The sequence below is a fragment of the Sylvia atricapilla genome, chromosome 5, assembly GCF_009819655.1.
Source record: "Sylvia atricapilla isolate bSylAtr1 chromosome 5, bSylAtr1.pri, whole genome shotgun sequence".
Classification (NCBI taxonomy): domain Eukaryota; kingdom Metazoa; phylum Chordata; class Aves; order Passeriformes; family Sylviidae; genus Sylvia; species Sylvia atricapilla.
This window is the reverse complement of record NC_089144.1, coordinates 14,484,352-14,504,440: the sequence shown is the minus strand read 5'-3', so window position 1 is coordinate 14,504,440 and position 20,089 is coordinate 14,484,352. Positions and strand designations below refer to the sequence as shown.

The 20,089-nt window shown below is 36.0% G+C and overlaps 1 protein-coding gene across 1 annotated transcript in view; it reads left to right on the top strand.

Moving 5' to 3' along the window:
• The window catches only part of PCLO (piccolo presynaptic cytomatrix protein), a 317,263-nt gene that overhangs the window by 233,084 nt on the left and 64,090 nt on the right, over positions 1–20,089 (top strand). Inside the window, 7 exon segments of the mRNA XM_066318756.1 lie at positions 2,659–2,767; positions 3,392–3,459; positions 5,951–6,162; positions 10,785–10,835; positions 11,679–11,809; positions 13,463–13,489; positions 16,913–17,006. Coding sequence (XP_066174853.1) covers positions 2,659–2,767; positions 3,392–3,459; positions 5,951–6,162; positions 10,785–10,835; positions 11,679–11,809; positions 13,463–13,489; positions 16,913–17,006 — 692 coding nt within the window.

Genomic DNA, 20,089 nt, shown 5'->3' with positions numbered 1-20,089 from the left:
CAGTGACAGAATGCAATTGATTTTAGGAAAAAAAAAATTATCACAAGTCTCTTGTGATTTCGCAATACTTTTTTCCTCTTTTTGTTAATTAGGCTTGCATTCTTTCTAAGGGTTTTCTTTGCAACAGTACCCTTTTTCTAAAACAAAATCTGTATAGCAGTTACATGCTGAGAAAAAAGAGAAATCAGCTTCTTGCTTGCTTTTTTTTTTTTTTTTTTTTAGACCCCAGGGCTATCAGTCTGATCAGTTCAGTCTTGTTTAAATTGTTTGATTTTAAACATTTATGGATCCATAAGGCATACAGTAAAAAGAAAATACCCCAGTACTGGTAGCCTAAATGGATCTCTGTGTTAGCTAAGGCTGTTAAAATTCCATTTCCTTTCAGTTTGTGGCTTTGTTCATGTGTTTGTGGCCCTTCTGACCAAGTGAGTGACTGCAGTGCAGTTGCACACACTGTTGAAACTCCCACCAGTGGAAACCAGACTTGGTTTCCAAATCCTGGTACTGCAGTGATACTAGACTTTTTAAAGCACTTCCTGCTAGTCTTTTAAATTAAAGTGAGTTGTTGATGATAGCCTTACTGCTCCCTTGGTAAATTTTCTTCTGAAGCCATACCAGCAGGCTGTGATAAAATCAGGACAGTAGCTCAAAGTATTTTGTCAGTAAAATCCTTTTTTTTTTTTTTTTTTTCTTTTTTTAAATAAAGGATGTTAACTGCTCTCTCAAATACCTGAATCTTTCAGCTTTTGTTCTTGCTCCTTTACACTACATGGAAGTTGTGGTTTTGCTTGTCTTAATCATGAGGTTCATAATGTCATACATTGCACCCTATGCCATGGTAGAATTTGAGGGCACACATTAAAAAAGAAAGACAGAAATAAATTCAGTTCCTTCCTTTCTAGAAGCCTAAAGACCAAGCTCATGCTGTTATATTTGTATGACTGAAAATCAGGGGGAAATGAATTTTCTCATAATTACTGTTGCTTTGTTCCAGATGAAATGAGTTTAAAATCAGATCTGCTTTAACAAGCAAAAAGTTTATGTTTTCGAGCCATGGCTGGTAAATGAAAGGGGCTAAATTTAAGAAAAAGTCAAACCTATTTTGACATTAGGCAGCTGGCTTTACTGCCTTCTGAGCATCACTTTTTAGTCATTCTGCGCAGTTTGTTTTTCTGTAAACTTCTACAAACATAATGATAAATTCTGGCTGACAACAGTTATAAGCAATTCTGATATTTCAGCTCCTAATTCATGGAATCATATGGAAAATTTTGGGATATAAATGTGTATGTTTATTTCTCATATTCTTTCATTGTCAAATAATTTAGTCTGATTTATTCCATGTGGTTTTTTTCATTATATTTTATTTAGCAGCATGCTTTTCTGTGTGTTTATTTCCACATTTCACTTCATTATTTTTCCCATTTGTTATATACTACAGCACAGGATTTTGAGATTAAAATATCACCCAGGTGAAGACTTGGTTTTATCTCTGTAAGTGGTAGCAAGCTAAGTGTTTGTGGTTTTCTTTGCTGTGTGGGTGATGTGATTTTTAGATGTTTTGTAATGCATTGCTTTTAGTGAACTATTAATAATTCAGTATCTTGTCCCATTAAGCAATTTTTTCCCACTAGAGCCAGAGGCTTGGATTTTGACACTTGTACATTGGTGAGAATTTAATCTGTTTGGAGTCCTGCTTATGACTAATTAATTCAAACCATGCACCCAGTTCTCAGAACCTCAATTGTAAATCCCTGATATGAATCTAGGGTTTGCTTTGTGTACGCATTTCACCTTAAGCAAAAGATTTCTCATACTATCAGAATATACCTCACGTGATTTATAGAGGGATTGACTCTGCACATACTGAGTGTAAAACTTCCTTATACAGATATATTGAATCGTACTGAGTCTCCTGCCTCAGTCCTGGGACACTTGGAAGACACAATAGATTAGATCAGTACTTTTCAGCCTGATTAATATAGTTCTCTTTATATCCTCCATAATGAAGTATGTTCATCTGTTTTGTCAATTTTTTATGAGGAAAGATACAGAAGAAAAATTTGAACCTGAATACTACAAGGCTGATATTTGAAATGCGGATGCACATTTTTTTTCGTTAAAATTGGTTAGCCCAACAGACTTCACTTTTCTGTATTTTTGTAAGTGACAAAGTAGAGAAAATATATTTGAATCATCTAATCACATTCACAAATTAATTCCATTTTGAGGCTCAGCTTCTTAGCAGCAATTTGTCACTGCAGGAAACAGTTATCTTCCAAGACCATGGCTGGCCAGGAAAGGTCTGATATATAGAATGCTTTGGTTTCTTGCCATGCTGGTAGGTGTGCATGCTTCTGATATTGGAAAAACATTTTCAATATCATGCAACCCAGACTGTGGAGAGTGCATGTATGCTCTGAATCAGAGAGAATTAATCTCCATTCTTGTTTCAGCAGGTAAGTTATAGCTGAAGAGACAATAACATTCAACAGTCTAATCTGTGTGAAGTGAAAAGGCTTTGCTAATGTCTGGTGCCATTAAACAACATTCACTGAATGTCACATCAAATTGTCTTGTCAAAGCAAGGCAAAAGGATCTAACTGATATCTTTGTCAAAATCTGAGCCTTTGACCTCTTGCTGTTTTGTCTTCTTAGGAATGCAGGTGCTGGAATGGAATGGCATCCCCTTGACTGGGAAAACTTATGAAGAGGTCCAGAACATTATTATTCAGCAGAGTGGGGAAGCAGAAATATGTGTAAGACTGTGAGTTTTTCCCCATCTTTCTGTTTCCATTTCTTTTTGGCTTTTCATGGCTTTTGGTTTCTTTCTTTTTCTTTTTCTTTTTTTTTTAATTTTAATTTACAGTTGTTAAGGTGGAACCTTTGTTAACACAAAGCATCAATGAAATAATTAGCAAGAGTTCACTGTGATCGTGGGTGATCTTTTTGTTCTGTTTTTCTCTTAAAGTCAGAAGGAGAGATAAACTGAATCAGATTCTAGTAATTATGCTTTTATAAACAATGATAACTCCATTGTCAGGCCACAATCTCCTCTCATGACAAACATACATGAATTTTCTGGTGTTAGAAAAAGAAGATCGTTTAGTAATAACTTGACTTCTAGTGAAATCTGTATCCTTTAGATGAAAGTCATTTAAGCATCATGAGAAATGCATACACTTGCATTAAATCCATTAAAGATTTCACCTTAAAAGAAGCTTTTCTTCCCAGCTCTTTAACAGCATTGCAAATATATATCAGCTAAGAAGGGACCATGCTTGGGAGCTGCTTTCTGTCATGAACCACTACTCATTTACCTACTTAACACAATAATGAGGGTATGAGGAAAGAGTTTCTTTTGTCTCAGGCTTCTAATTGCTTTCTTTAGGGACCTGAACATGCTCTCGGACTCTGAGAACCCCCAGCACCTGGAGCTGCATGAGCCAGTAAGGCCAGGTGAGAGACAAGAAGTTGCTTTGAGATTATAGGACTGGATAAAAACTGAAAATTGCGTGTGATATAAGCTAAGACGTTAGCATTGTAAGTTCTGATGTTGCCTCCCAAATATTGCCATGGGTAGAAAGGCGACCATAAGGCCTTATATAAAAATCAAGACAAGGGGACCGAGTGCACTCCCAGTGAGTTTGCAGACATCCATTTGGGCCGGAATGTTGATCTGCTGGAGGGTGGGAAGGCTCTGCAGAGGAATCTGGGCAGATTGGATTGATGGGCCGAGGCCAGTTGCATGAGATTCATCAAGACAAAATGTCAGGCCCTGCACCTGGTCCACAGCAACCCCAGGCAGCCCTACAGGCTGGGGGCAGAGTGGCTGGAAAGCTGCCCAGAGGAAAAGGACCTAGGGGTGCTGAATGCTGTCAGCTTTACCTGTGATATATTATTGTCCTTTTTCCTTCTGTTGCCCCTAAAGTTTACTTTGCCCAGCCCGTGTCAGTACCTGGCCAGTGAGTTTTTGGTGTCCCCAGGGCCTCATCTGCCATCCTGTGTCCAAACCTTGAAGCACTCTGCTGTCGCCGCAGGCCTCTGCTCCTCTGAACTGCGTTATTAATCTGGAGTCACGAATACTTCAGTCTGCACAACGCAACTACTGCTGTGCCTTTCTGTATAGAAATAATTAAGAATGGGCAGTATAGCACACCGCTATACAAGGTGAAGTGTAACTCAGACAAATTTAGCTAGTAGCCATCTGGTCACCAGGCAGTTGCTGTGACAAAGCTCCCAGCAAACTGCAGCAAGTCCAGATAACACACATGTCCTAAGGCCTATGATCATAGAACCATAGAATTTTCAGTGCTGGAAAAGACCTCGATGAAAATACCTTAATACAAGATTTGTGGCCTGCTATATTGATGAAAAAACAGTATTTACTGGATACAGGAATAGCAAGTAGTCAGTTTTGTCATGTGGGTTCTAAGATGGCAGTGCTTTTGAGGGGGTTTCCTGCTGTTCAGTCAATACCACAACTGCAGGCTTCAGTCATTGTATCAGTCATATCTAAGCCAACTTTGAATTTATAACCACAATCTTACTAGTAATGTAGCCCCTCAGCAAACTCAGTGCAGATTAAGATTGCTTCACTCACCATTCTGTGTTCGGCTCTGGGTTCTGTGGTTTTGTGGCTGCTCTTTTATCTATCAGTACCTAAATTACCTGGATTGAATTCTCCATTTTTTAACCATGCAAAATTTTCTAGCTATTAATATACTTACCATCAAGCTACTTTTAGTTGAAAATTCATGTAACTGATAATAACTGAAAGGAAAGACAAAGTATGACAGAGCTTTGAAGCAGAGCTACCCACATTTCTTTTAATTTGTGAGCAGATCAACGCCACCAAAAGTATTGGAAGACACTGAAATCAGTCCTTTGGAAAGGACAAAACTTAGAATAAACCAGCTTTTTTATTAATGAAGAAAACTCAAAATGGAAAGAACAGAAAAAAGGAAAATTATTCCATTCTTGCAGGCATGCTTCCTCCTAGTCTGGCAATCTTCTAGTGGTTTCTAAGTTGGAACAACTCTGTAGAGTTCTTGCCATTACCTCTGAGGTTTGGCAGACTCTGCTTTAGAAAGGAGCAATCTCCATTTTCTCTGAAAAAAAAAAAAAATAATTATCCAAGCAGGCAGGATAAGGCTAAAGTCATGTTTTACATCCCTCATATTTCTGAGAACCTGGGAACCAAGCTGTGCCTAGCATCCTTTTAATTCTATTCAGTCCAGCATATATGAAATTTACTTGACTTCATTTCTGCGTTAAATAAAAATTGCTATCTCGAAAGGGTAAATTCCTCCCACTCATTCCTGAGCAGCAGGGAGGGCAAGCAGACTCCTTCTACAGATGCCTCACAAAGGTGTGAGTAATAAGGAAAGATGAATCAGGGCATTTGGCCTTCTTTTGTTTACAATTTTTCTTCTTTGATTAATTTATGGTAGTAAATTTTTGAGGCTTCTTTCTCTTTATTTTTGTAAAAATTATGTGAGGAGTAGTTCTGTTCAATGTCCAGTTGATTGTAAAAAGTTAAAATGAGATTTAACCTTCTGCAATAAAGTTCAGATACTTAGTAAAACTTGACCAGTTCCAAACAATGGATGATAGCACAGACCAGTCTTTAAAACTGTAATTTGCCTTATATTGGTTCAACAATGATCAGCAAAGCCTGTTTTGCTTCCCCTACAAGTATTTCCTCAGAAGGTAAAGAGCACTAGGAAGTAGCACTAGCACAGAAAGGTTGGAACTGGGATGTGAATATTGTAGGAGAGATGATTCTTTTTCATAGGATGCCTTTTGCATCTTCAAATTTTACAGGCAGATGACATGAAAACTTGTAAGGATTGTTATGCTGTACCTGTACCATGGCAAGATGAATTTGGATGTGCTGGCAGTTATCAAATAATACACATTATTACAAAACTCTCTTGCTTTAATCCAGTAGATAAAGCGAAGTCTCCAGGGGTTGATCCCAAGCAGCTGGCTGCAGAGCTCCAAAAGGTTTCTCTACAGCAGTCGCCTCTGGTTGCTTCTTCAGGAGTGGAAAAGGGATCTCATGTCCACTCTGGAACCACTTCTGCCACCTCCAGTGCTGTTCCTAGCCCTGGTCAGCCTGGTTCTCCCTCAGTGAGCAAAAAGCGCCACAGCAGCAAGGTAAGAAATTTCCAAGTTACGGAGCAAGAACATTTTGATGACAGGAAGAAACTGCCTATTCATCTTCTTTGGTGCAGCAAGAAATCACAGCACATCTTGGAAAACTCATTTCCTGGATAGCAGTGAATATTACTCTTAAGATACTGAATCTGGACATAAAGAAAGATCACATGATTTATCCAAGAGATTTCTCCCTCTCAATTTTTTTTTTAGCTTAATATTACTGTTTTTAAACAAAATAACTGCCCTTTACAGCCTTTGTTGCTTTTGCTTTTTTAAATGTATCCCACATGGTGGTGAGGTAGTCTTTCCACTAAACAAGCTGATCGTTCTAAGACCATAATTTCCCTCTCTGTACTAAACTACTGCCTAAAGTGCTACAAGCTATGAATAATCATAGCAATAGTAAGTAAGTCTCTGAAATCTGGGAAAGATCGAAAACAAAATTTAACATTAAAATGTGTTTTATCACTAGCTAATTCCTGTGAACTTGCAAAGCACAATTTCTCATTTTCTTTGCCACATCCTGTCCATTCCTCACCAGAAGTGCTTGTGCATCCACACACCTAAAAAGGGAACAGTGGGAATTCAGTAGCATTTTTTCACAAACTACAAACTAGATTATAAAGTAATTTGTCACATTTTTGCATTTTGTGTCTAAAAAATTCAAGACTTGAAGTAAAATTCAGTTCTGTGCTTAAGCAATTTGCAAGAGTGCTGATTGCTATTCTGAATATCCAGCTTCTGACACAATATTTCACATTGCAAAGTGCTTTCTAAACATTTATTACTCTGCACCTTTTTTCCTTTCTGGGACTGTCAGTTTCCCACTGGGTTATAGTTATGTTTATATTTTTGTGCTGTTGCGATTTTGCCTGTAATTTGAACAGTTGAGTTAGGTACTGCACACACCAGAACCAGCAAATGGTGTCTGATCATTTCAGACAGTTCTTCAATATTGCTTAATCCTTAAGTCAGCTGTAGTTAGATTCTCTACAGCATACTCTGGATATTGTATACATTTACGTATGAACTAGTTTGTCATGCACATGTTTTTTGCCATTGAGAATAATATGTTTTTGAAGTACAGTTCCTGAGACTGAGGGAAACCTGCCATCACTGTGCAGGCACTGCATGCAGAGAGCAGGGCTACCATCCATGCTGAAATGTAGAATCACACTCCTAAATTCACAGTGTATGGAGATTCAAAAGCCCTTGCTGTGCAGTTTATCCTGGAGAAGTGCCCCATTCTGTCCACTTGAGGAGACTGGGTTCCCAGGTTTGGCACTATAGCAGGTCACCTAGAAAGTTGGATGCATAAATTTGATTTCCTGTTTCACAGAGGATTTAGGATTCTTTTATGAAAATTAAGCTGTAGGCTTATAAAGATGAAACAAAACCTGTTAGAACTAATGTCTTTATGTAGGAGATGCAAAAGTCAGAACTAGTCAGGTAAATATTTAAAATATTCTTTGCTTGTTCATGAAAATCATGTTGAGAGGCAGTTCTTTCGTAACAAGCATAGCTCTTGTTGACTTGTATAGTTTCTGTTCATTGACTTCAGGCCAAGTTCATAATGGTGTAGAGCTCTGTTAGAAGAGAAAGCTCATCCTTTCTGGAACTGCTCTTTGCCTTGGGCTGACAGCACTTCTAGGCAGCCCTGCCAAAGTATCATGACAGACTAAATATCCACACTGCCTAGTTGCTTTTGCAACTGTTTTTATTTTTAGCAAGTACTTTTTAAAAGATTTTTGCATAGAATAAACACTCTAGAAATGTTGTAGTCTCTGCCCTATTCTGCAGTGCCAATTTTCTCATGTTTAATGTCAATACAGAGGTGATAGTGCATAATGCATCGAAGCCTGGCATTAACCAGTTTCACCTCAGGGTCATCACAACCTTCTTGAGCAGGTGTGATGGCGTTACAAAGCACCATCTCTTACACAGGGTGTGTGAGTGCATGCAGAAGTATCAAAATAATTAGACTGCAAATAGATTAGCCATCAAAGGATAGATTTAACCCTTGGAAGCCTTGAGCTGACAATATCTTGTGTAGACCTCTTCCTTTCGTAGTGTAAATGCATGATCATTCTATGGTGCAGATTACATCTAGGACATAAATGATCTATAGAAACATTTAATATGAAGAATGGATTGCTTTTTTTTTTTTTTTTCTGAATCCTCAAATCCTTTAGGTTCTAAAAAAGTCAACTGTGAAATACTTTCCCTCTTTGCAAATTAAGGATCACTGAGCCCATGATAAAGAAAGATACTTATTTGCATCTCTACCTCTCAATATGGAATCAGGTTTAAAATTGGCCCAGCTCTCAGCTGGGGGTTAAACCTTGAGAAGTCTCTTTCCACCTAAATTATTCACGTTTCTTTAAAATATATGGATAATTCCTCATGATCAGTTTTAGATCTGCTGACATCAGAGAAGACAGAATATTTAATAATCACAGCCTTGTAAATGATGCAGAGATTCAACAATGATATAGAGACATAAAAGCGCACATTTATTTTTATAGACTCCACTTTACAAACTACTCCTTAACCACCCTTGGAAGTCTCAATACAAATTCATCATGCCTGTTCCCTCCTCTATAAACTCCTCCTACGTTATCCATACTCATAGATTCCATATTGAATGACATTCGTTATTCTTGCTTTTCCAACTCATGAAAAATGAAAGCATTTAGACTATCTGGCAGTGATTTCATAGCCACAGCACAGCTCCATGTTATTTTTGGTGTTGTCGGTATTGTCAGTGCTAGTACAGCCTGAGGTCAGGACTATTAAGTATAATAAAATCCATTTGTAGACGTAAAGTATGAGAAATGTAAGCCATTAATGCCCTACTTTGAAAGACTGCATGGTGCTCAGGTGGCTCACTGTCTTTGGCAAAAGAAGTGAAATTCAGTCTCTGAATAGTCTTGTCAAGGACCTAACAAGTTTTAAGAGTATTTTGCTATCAATCTAAAATTTCATTTCAGATTCAGAACATTTGATAGACTGCTGATGACTTATTTTAGCTGTTGGATGGATTAAACTTCTTTAAAGCTTTGTAAGCTACCAAGAGAAGCTGATTATAAAACTTTCCATGAGAATTATTTTTTCAGATGCAAATGCATTTACAGACAAATCAATTTTGGTTTGGTTTTGGTTTTTTTTGTTTTTCTGGTAAAGCTTGTGTTCATAAAGAAACACATCTAGAAAGCAAGGTAAAGCAGTAAACCAAACAAGAATAAGGCAACACAAGACAGTAAATACATCCATATAACAGGCAGAGTAGGGCTAGTTTTCTCCTGTGTTTTCATTATGATAGTGTTTAGCTGGGATTTTGCTGGGATTAGTTCTCATCTGTAGATCTGACTGATTGAGAGGATGTTTCTTTAACACAAACCGGAAAAGAGTAATGCATCACCTTAACTTTGTGCTGTGGTGCAGGAAATTGTGGTGCTGTGGGCACTGCATTGGCCTAATTTAAAGCAGTTGATGTCCAAGATCCTAAAAGAGCCTTGAAAGGTTTTCTTGGAGTGCGGGGCAGCACAGAAGAGGCTGGTGGGTTTTACTCTTCTCAGAAAGTGATAGAAATACGAATTACATGGAATAATGTCAGGCAGCTGCTCACATCTGGAGGAATAGGAAATGAGAGCTTCCAGACCAGTCTCCAGAGAACAGCAAGTTTGTCCTTATTTGCACCCTTTGCTTTCTGCTGCATCAACCAAGGAAGCAGATATGGAGAGAATGCAAAAATATTCAAATCCTACTACAGAAACAGAGCTTTCTTGCTTGACTGATAGCTTGCAGATTAAAGGTTGGTCCAGAGTGGCTTGAGGCTGCCAACATTTAACAGAAGAGCATATTTTTGTGAGTTCAGGATTCTAATCAAGTGGTGATATTATTTTCTACCAACAAACAGGAGGGAAAGAAAAAAGGCAGAGAGAAACATTAAGGATTTTATTGCTTTTTGTCAAAAAACCTAGACAAGTTTAATGATAAAGGAGAGAGGAAAGTGATGACAGAAAATTTAAATTCTGTGTCACAGAAAGTGTGGGGAGGAATTTGAACATGAAGTTAGCTGAATTGCCTATCAGGAAACATAAAATAAAGTAAAAGACATTATATGAGGTGGTTTGCAATTGCATAATCCACTGATACATGTCACTTAGTTTTAGTACCATTTCCACTCTTTCTACCCAATTTCACCTGAACTCAGTTTAAATCAGAGTAACTTTTGCCTCTCTCTGCCTTTCTCGTATTGACAGAAATATATGTCTGTGTTTATTTGGCATCCTTTCTTTCTCTTGGCAGCACTCATGTTTGTTAGACAGGGTTAATGCGATGTGGTTTGTTCTCCCCTTGTCTGCTCAGACTGTAAAGATTTGGTGCTGAAGATGTTTGATTCTGTACCTGCATAAAGGCTGATCAAAATGACTGGGCTGGACTTCAAGTGCTGTCCAAATACATTAGTTTTAACTGGAGACAGGTTTTCTGTTTTTTGTGGGGGTTTTTTTGTTTGTTTGTTTGTTTGGTTTTTTGTGTGTGTGTCAATACAGCAGCATAAACCATGTCTGTTAAAAAAGTTAACTCTGAAAATCTATGTATTTTTAATCTGGCAGCCCACGGAAACTACGAAGTCTGCTTCTCATCCAATCACTGGAGAAATACAGGTAAATATGTAGTTTTTGCTGTGTAAATTGTTGTTGATATTGGCTGTGCTTTTCTGTGAAATAAATTTGCAGAAGTCTATCTCCATCAACTTATTTCTTATTCAACTTCAATCCCTTAAAATGTTACTAGTGTAAGTGCTTGATTTTTGCACTCGCCTTTAATGTTGGATTATGAAATGCAGCCGAAGAATGGAAACTGTTCCTGTTCCCAAAGGCATTAAAAGGATAGTTATTTCATTCTAATCCTTGATCTTTGGCCACTTATTGTTGTTTTCCTTAGAAATTCCCAGTCTGTTTACATGGAAGCAAGAACCTCTGGGGGTTTCTTATAGTGCAGGGTATTAATTTCCATGCCATACCAAGTTTATGGTTATCCCTTAGATAAATTTACTTTAGCCTTTTAAAACACTCTAAACAGAGAACAGCAGAACAATTGAAGCTTAACTTCCTGTAGATTTCTGGGGGTTATTTTTCTCCCTTGATTAACCTCTCTATTTATGTTAGTGCTAAGAGTTTTTCCATAGTATTATAACATCCTTGTCAGACTTGGTCCTGGTAGATATGTGAGTTAACACGCAATAAACTGGCTATTGTTCAGAATAATATCAAGGTTTCAAATTTCCTTTGCTTTTTTCTAATTGGAATATGGGCATTTCCCTTTTTATCAAGGTCTAATGAACTAGCAACTCATTCTAGTCAGGAGACAGAAACTTCTGAAATGTATTTATTTGGAGGGAACATAGAAGTCTAAAACTCATTTTATTCAAAGAGTTTAGGAGATATTGAATCACTCAGAAAGTAAAAGTAACAAATAACCCTACTGTGTTTTAATGCATTCACTAGCTTCAAATCAACTATGACAAACACCTTGGCAACCTTATCATCCACATCCTTCAGGCAAGAAACCTGGCTCCCAGAGACAACAATGGTTATTCAGACCCCTTTGTGAAAGTTTATCTTCTTCCAGGGAGAGGGTAAGTGTAGGACAAATCTTAACCTGAACTTTCTTTTAGTTTAGGTTTGCTATGTGTCATTAATAAACAGGACTAAGAGTTATTGCTATAGAAAATCCATGTGCAACACCAGCAAAAAGTGGTGGATTTTTAATGCAGAGTCAGACCCTATTCCCAGGAGAATATATTTTGCTGATGATCTTAGGAATTTTATGATCATCCCTGTAGATATATGGGGGGTTATTTTGTGTTTCCTTTTAAAAATTACAATACATGTAAAAAAACATTTAAAATAACAACAGTCTAAATGGAAATGTACTAAATAGATACAATACTTTCTGTAATATAGAAAGTTGCATGATAAGTTTAGCATGGAATGGTTGCTTCAGCTCAAGACAATCTGAATTTAGGATTGATTTGCAAACAAGCAAAATTAAAGTACCTGAGATAGATTTAAGGTTACAGTATAATACATAAGCCATGAAATACTGGCCAGAAAACAATCTCTCCATACATATTTAATGGAGAGAAAAAAAAAGGCTTTTTTTTTTTTATGATTGAAGATACCATTTTAGAAATACCATTATTTTTCATTATTTTTTTATCTAATGACTATACAACCACTTTTTAATGTAATGACTATACAATCACTAATCACTTTTTTAAAAATCATTGATTTTTTTTGACTCTGTAATTACAAATAGCTTATTATTACTTTCTTTAAAAAATGTGTTTCTGTATCAACAGTATTATAATTTTTTCCCCTAATGTTACAGAATGTCATATATATGTGGAGAATGCATAAGAATACATGGTTTTGATAATGCTCCTGACTACAGTGACACAATAGATACGTCTAAAATTAAGCTGATGGATCAGACTCTATATTGCAAAGACAGATTCCTGCAAACTCCCCTGCTTGTGTAATAATTTTCATACTACAAGGCTCTTAGGATATAACAATAAAAACAAAATCTGTATTTCTATTCTACCCAAACTAACAGGAAAATGGATGCTCAGGTCACAGTTACCATTTGCTCCATGGGCAAGCACCACTAAATGCATGAGTGGTACAAATAAAGCCACACATTTTCTTTTGTGGCTTGCTAATTCCAGCTATACAGTATTCAATATTGTCCAGTAGCACAAAACTATTACTGAATGTAAGGGGAAGAGGTGCTAAAGCTTGAGAAGTTTTTAAATGCACCTAAGACTCATGTAAAATGTTTATCAAATCAATCTTAGTGGGAATTTTGCAGGTATATTCACTGATGTAGAAATAAGACTTTGAACTAAAGGCATATTCAGACAATAACATATCAGGTTAAACTTGTTGCCAAGTTATGAAGAATTGGATTTTAGTCTTGTTTGGGTTTATTATTTTAAGACGTACCACTGTTAGTTTTGTGTGTAATTTGGGCCTTTAGGGAATAATGAAAATTGAGAGCTTCTTAAAATCCTAGACTTGTTTCTGAAAGAAACGTGAGTTGCTACTGAATAACTTTTATTTGTAGTTCAGTCCATGCTAGACTTCTTATTCTTCCTAATGCCTCCATTTCCTTTGATTCTGATACTAGAAACTACCCATTATTCATGTTTTCTTCCATCTCTGTTCTCATTTTCTCTTACCCTGCTTCTTCTGTGTTCCTAACTCTGTAAATTCTGGATATGCAGACAAGTCATGGTTGTCCAAAATGCCAGGTAAAGTGCTCTGTCTTCCAATTTATTCTTTCATTTTTTGTATGCATGAATGGGATAATGAGCATGTACATTGAACTGCAGATTTCTCTTGAGTTCTGATGGCATGAAACTGTGGTATGGTTTTTCTTTTTTTTTTTTTTTTTTTCATTTACTAATTAGGTCATTTCCAGGAGCTGGAAACAAGTAGTTAATGCTCCTTGGTGCAGTATTACTCTAAGGCCAAACTCTGATGACAAGCCAAATGTTTTTTGATGTTTGGAAGAATTTGGTTCAGAGAAATCTAAAACTCCATTCTCACTCACTGAAAGTTAAAAAAAAATTAACTGAGAACCTGTATCAAAATTTTGAATGGTGGTACTGCCAAGAGAAACAGGACCTTTTTGATAAAGAAATGGAATATTTTTCTCTATTTACCTTCCACAGTGTGTAGACATTAAAACCAGGTATAATTCTAGATAATTGCCCAAATGGACAATTAAATCTGCTTGAACTAATTAGTGGTAAACAAACTTAAAATTTACTTATTGAAATTAGGAGTGCCTTGTTTGTCCCAGAAACATAAGGCAAAGTTCAATTTTCAAGACATGCTAATGTCAACCCAGGTTAAGCATATAAGAAATATTCCAACCCCAATTTTAAATTTGTTTAAAAGTAATAACCTTACTGAACAAGTGAGCAGATTAATTCCAATAAACAGATTTCTATCATCTGTCTCTTTAATTACTAAAATTATTTAATGAATGTGTTAAAATTACATGTTTCATATGTGTATTCTCTTCTAATTTTTAGCAGTTATTCTATTCTGCTTTTTTCATTGTATTTAATACATTATATTATATATTAATAAATTAGAAATTAAGGAATCAGAGAGAAAATATAAATAAAAGAGATACACAGTTTGTATCTTTTCACATAGTATACTCTTTGAATTTAAAATGCAAATTATTTTATATTAAGTGACATACTAGTGACTGGTTTAATGAATGCATTTTATTAAAGCGTCTTCATCTGTTAATCGGTTAATTGTTGGGGGAAGGAACATCAAGGGTATGAAAACTTGATGTGTTTGCTAGCTCCTTCCCTTCAGAGGCCTAGGAACCTTCATCTGCCATCCAGCTTAGCCTGGTTCTGCACCTCCCTAGGAGTGGTCAAGGTGTCCTGCCTCACTCTGCAACAGATACAGACCATAGATTACATGGATGTGGGATCAGCTCACCCTTACAGTTTAGATCCAGATATTCCATGGACTTCACTGGGAATATTTCAGAGCTGCCATGTTAACAACAATTTCATCTTTTGCAAGCTCTGGAACTCAACACTGCATGAATCACCTTCTCACATACTTCAAAAAAGAATCACAAACTTTGAAAAGCTGATGAAGTTCTACTGTTTCAAAAAGAGATCCAAGGAAGGAAAGGGAATGTTAGTGACATTTTCTTGGCTGAGTGTGCAAAGGATTCTTTCCCACTTTTTTCAGGAAATTAAAGTATATCAGTTCCCTAAAACCAGTAGATCACAGGACACCTAAACTGGATGTTCTAGGCAGAGGATACTTTTCTCCTACCAGAGAGTGGGAAAAGAAGGCTACTGAGGTGCTTTAAAATTTTAGCTGCATTACTTAATGCTATTTATCATCAAAATCTCGTTTCAAAATGAATCCAGATTTTGTATTTCAGATTTCTTTCCAAGATTTGCAAAAATATAGCTTTGAGTGAGTTTCTTTTTCATACGATCTTGGTTCCCATAGATTTTAAATCACCCTTGCCATTGTGTGCTATGGCTGATAGAACTCTGGAGAGCTGCTGCTTTCTTCTCATAAGCAGAGGTGATCAGAGACTTTGTTTCACAGGTCCCAAAATCCTTCAAAACCCTTTATTTTTCAATAAACTGAAAGAAAGTGGATAGTAAGATTTCCAAGAAAATAAGTGGAAATACACAGAATGACTAGAGAAAAAAAAAAAAAAAAAAGAGAGAAAAAGTAGCTGCCTTGACTTCAAGATATCAGGCTAGTAGGCAGCCTGGATAGGACCACTTCATTTTGGACAATAAAGCCACTCTGCAATCCAGATTAATTAGATGGGATCACTGCACAGCAGAATTGAGTTTATAGAGTGAAACTGCTGGTGCTGAAATCCCAATATCAACATATGTTTTCCAGCAAAGTACATGTATCTTTCATATAACCATAAATCAGAGCCTGGTACCAGCTATGGAACATCATTAGTGACTGGCTGATTAAATGTGTTCCTGAGTGATCCTTCTCAGTTCACCTCATATGAAAGGAATTAGACCTTCAGTCTGGGACCATACCACAGAGTGAAGCAAAACAGTTCAATCAGAAGTGAGGATAGTACACTGCTAAAAGTTATTGTAGGGGGACCACAAAGAGTCTAATATGGCATATACAAGTTATTTTGTGCCATTTTGTCTATGGAGAACTATCCTGGGAAAAATTTTGTTCAGCAATAGATGTAGCAGGTATATACTTGCAGATTGATGAAAAGAGTTTCTTTACCTTAAATCTTATGGGTTTTTCAAAGTATTAAAAGTTTCTCACGTTCTACTACCCAGCTTCTTTGAGCTGTGCATAAAATTTATGTTAAATTAAAATTGGAATGAAAGCAAATCTAAAATCAAAGCTTACAGAGCTAGATAAATCCATATTCTGTTTGAGATTACTGTATTGCTTTCTCCACACTCAGGAAATGTAAAGTACAATATAAAGCATTAGTGATTTTTCTAAAAAACAGATTATGCAGCCAAACCTTTGTTCTTGGCTATAGACAACAACAACAACAACAAAAAGTCATGATCCTGATGCCTTTTTTTCTCCCAGTACAGTTAGAGGGATAGGCAGAGAACAGGATCAATAAGAAATTAGTGTTTCAATCATTAACAGGATATTAGTTACTTTATGGCATTCATTAAATGTGTTTGTGAGATGGGATTCCTGTAATTAGAGATTGCAACCTATAAATATAATAAATCTGTGCTACTTTAAAGTGCTAATGGGATGATCTTGGAAAAGAAATCAATGCATAATCACATCAGTTTAGAATCAGAGCCCAATACATTCAGTGAGAGGACAAAGTCTATGTGCATGTACTGACTGATGCTTTATCTCAAAATGGTTTTAGGCAGAGCAAGCCCGCTGAAGAGTCAGGAGATGCTTTAAAAGACTATCTCAGAAAAGCAAAAAGCATACCAAAGAAAAAATTTCAAAGGCTGTCATTGTCCTCTCATAGCCCTGAATTGTTTCAGAAATGGAAGATACAGCTCTTTTCTTTTTCTGTTTTTGTGGATGTTTTGGGGATTTTTTTGGTTTGTTTGTTTTTTGTTTTGGGTTTTTTTTTTTCTTCTTATTAGAGCTGAAAGAAACAAAAGATTGCTAATGTAATGTTTTATTCTTTTGTTCAAATTCAGTGCTGAGTACAAGAGGAGAACTAAGTACATACAGAAAAGCTTGAATCCTGAGTGGAATCAGACAGTCATTTATAAAAATATCTCCATGGAGCAGGTGCGTGACTGGTGGTGCTCTCCAGTGCCATTTGCTGCTTTATTACTGGCATGGTCTGCAGTGCTCACTGTGAAGGAAGCAGTGCTACTGGCAATTCTCTGACCCCCTGTAAAATCTTACCAGATTTAGGAGAAATTCTGAATTCTTTCCTTGCCTCTGATGGAGTTTACTATGGAAATACTCTTCTCTTGCCCTTCTGCTCGTTAAAGTGGTAATTTGTGGGGATTACACTCATAATCATGTTATAAGTGCAGATGTGACAATTTAAAAAATGATAATGGAACAAATTAATGAGGGAATAATTAAGACGTAATTTTCTGAAGTAGAAATCAGTCACTTCATTCCAAAAGCCATGCAAGCTCACACAAAGGACAGTTCCTACCATTTTTTGTTTAAAAATATTTATGAAATGTCGATATACACTTTTAGATTTGTCAGCAATTTATATCAATATATTGAGATATGAATCACATGAAAAAAATTAGAAGATATTTGATATCATTTGCATAGAAAGATTTAACTCACATCTGGGAAGGATGTCTGCAGAGTCTTCTCTGTTTCATGGTGGCTTCTTAACTCCAACTGTGCTTCTGAAGCAGTGTGAAGCAATTGAGTCCTATACTCCTCCATCTCTCCTCATAAAGGACTTTTTACCAACTTGAAAATTATATAAAAGGCAAAATAATGATAATTTCAATTTTTTTTAAATTATGAAGTATGTTTTATAAAGTACTGGATTTGCATACAGTCCTGAATCTTTTTGCCTTTCATTCTGTTTTGTTCTTGATACTTTCAACTTCACTTTACAATGCCATTTTGTCCTTCTGTACTTTTTAAAAAGCCCAGAATAACCAGGCTCTTTAGTGAATAGTTTTCCCAATGCTTTTAATATTCTTCTCCATCACAACCCCAAGACCGCAATACAATCTTCCCAATTTCAAATTTTGTTTTTTTCCTCTTCTTGTTCCTTGAGAGGAACATAGATTAAGATACTCATTTTTGCATGGAACAAAAGCCTTCCCACAGAGGGATTTGCCTTGCTGCTCGTGTAATCTACACGTGTGGACTTCACACAGATTTATCTCAGATTTACTTCAGAGGTGACCTGGTATAGGTAGTGCTTTGATGGAGTTTTCTCACTGCTTCATGCAGGCTTTTATAAATGGTAGCTCTTTGACAATTAAAGCACCAGAAGGAAACCACACTGATGTTTGCCTAGCTTCAATATAAACCCTAAATCTTCTTGGTTTGGTAAAAGGGTTTGGTAAATCTTTGAAATATTTCCAAGTTCAACTTTTCATCTAAGAAGGACTCTTAAGTTTTCTAAATTTGCTTGGGGGTTCTGCTGTGAAATTTCACAGAGCTGTCGTTACGAGTGCTGGGGTGTTGTAAATTCAGTGGCTGTTTGGTGCTTTGCAAACAGATAATGATATTAATCTAGGATTTCTTGGACACTGATTTTAATGACAAAAAAATCTTATAACTTTGATGTCCACTTTTGGAATAGTATTTGATGAAATTTGCCTTTAGTTTGCATGCTGAATGCTTTGCATTTTTGCTTTCTGTTTGCAAATCCCCTCTTTTTCCCTTCCTCTGAGACTGTTAACTGTTACTCACTGTTTATGGTTTAAAGTGTGTAAAGTTCATTTGAGCACCACATATCTTTTATCCTTTGGTCTCTTGTCACACAGAATTGTGTGCAGAGAACACTGTTTCCCTCCATACCTTTCCACGGCCTGTATCTACTGCTAAGATACAGGTGTGTGTGACTTTTCTCCTAAAAAATTCCATGCCCTGGCATAGACAAACTACAGTGAAGAATATTTCTAAATCACAAATAATTCAATGCTGATGATAAGTATCCTCTACAGTCTGAAGAACTTTCACCATGTAGGAGACTATCATTTGTACTCATACCCTTCACAAATCTATATTTCAAAATACTTACTGATATAAATAGAAATAGTAGACAATAATTCCATTAGACTCAGAATGAGTGTTCTGTTCACCAAACAAACAAAACTGCATCACACACTGTTACACAGAGTTAGCAGTCACATTCAAACATAAAGACATGGATTTCTATATACAGTATTTCTTAAAAAAAGATATCTTCTTTCCCCCGTGCTTTTTTCTGTCCATCAAAGCGTGCATTGCTTGCAGAAAGCAAATAAGTATTATTAAATATTTCCTAATATGGTTCTTTTAACGTCACTGTCTAGACTTTAGCTGGTTGTACTTTTTTTTTTTTTTTTTCATAAACCAGCTGAAATTAAAGTGAAAATAATTATGGGAGATAGACCACTCTTTGAAATGAAACAGACTTTTTCAAGGTTGGAATGACTAGTTTTATCACATTTCTGGCAAATTCTACTCTGACAGTTGGAGAAAAAATAAATTAAACTGTGAAGATTTAGTAATTTAAGGTTTTTTTAAGTAATAAAGTGGAAATAATTACAACTTGAGAAGAAGGCTGAGTACACATTTTGCAAATGTTTTGCAGTAATTGCTAACTCAAGTCCAATACCTACTCAGAGCATGAAAGAAAGCATCAGAATAATTTGAGGAAAAGATTATGAAAGATGTAAATTCTGTTGCTGATGAGGCCATTGGCATACTGCATGACCACACTGTAAGGTGTGGTTTTCTTTGCTTCAATTTCTTACTTGCCAGAAAGCAAATAAAAGCATTTACTTATATGAAATAATTCCATAAAGCAAATAGTTTTGCTGTAACTTATGTCTGTAATTTGAAGCTAATATATTGAGAAAGAGTAATATTTTCAAAAACCTTGAGTGTTGGGGAAGCCTATGTCTTATTTCCAAAAATAAGGAAATCTTTTGTATGAATCAGTAAGATGTTGGTATTTAAATCTTTCTTAATATCTAGGACAAAAGAAAGTAAGTTCCTAAGACACCTATAAAAAGTCTTTTTGTCCTTCTACTTTGTGCCAAAGTACAAGGAGAACAATAAGATATTAAATATGAATGTAAACAAAAATACTGTAATGGGTTATCTAATACATTAATTTCTACTCATCAAACATCCTGCCTGAAATTACAATATGTTGTATTATTCCTGAA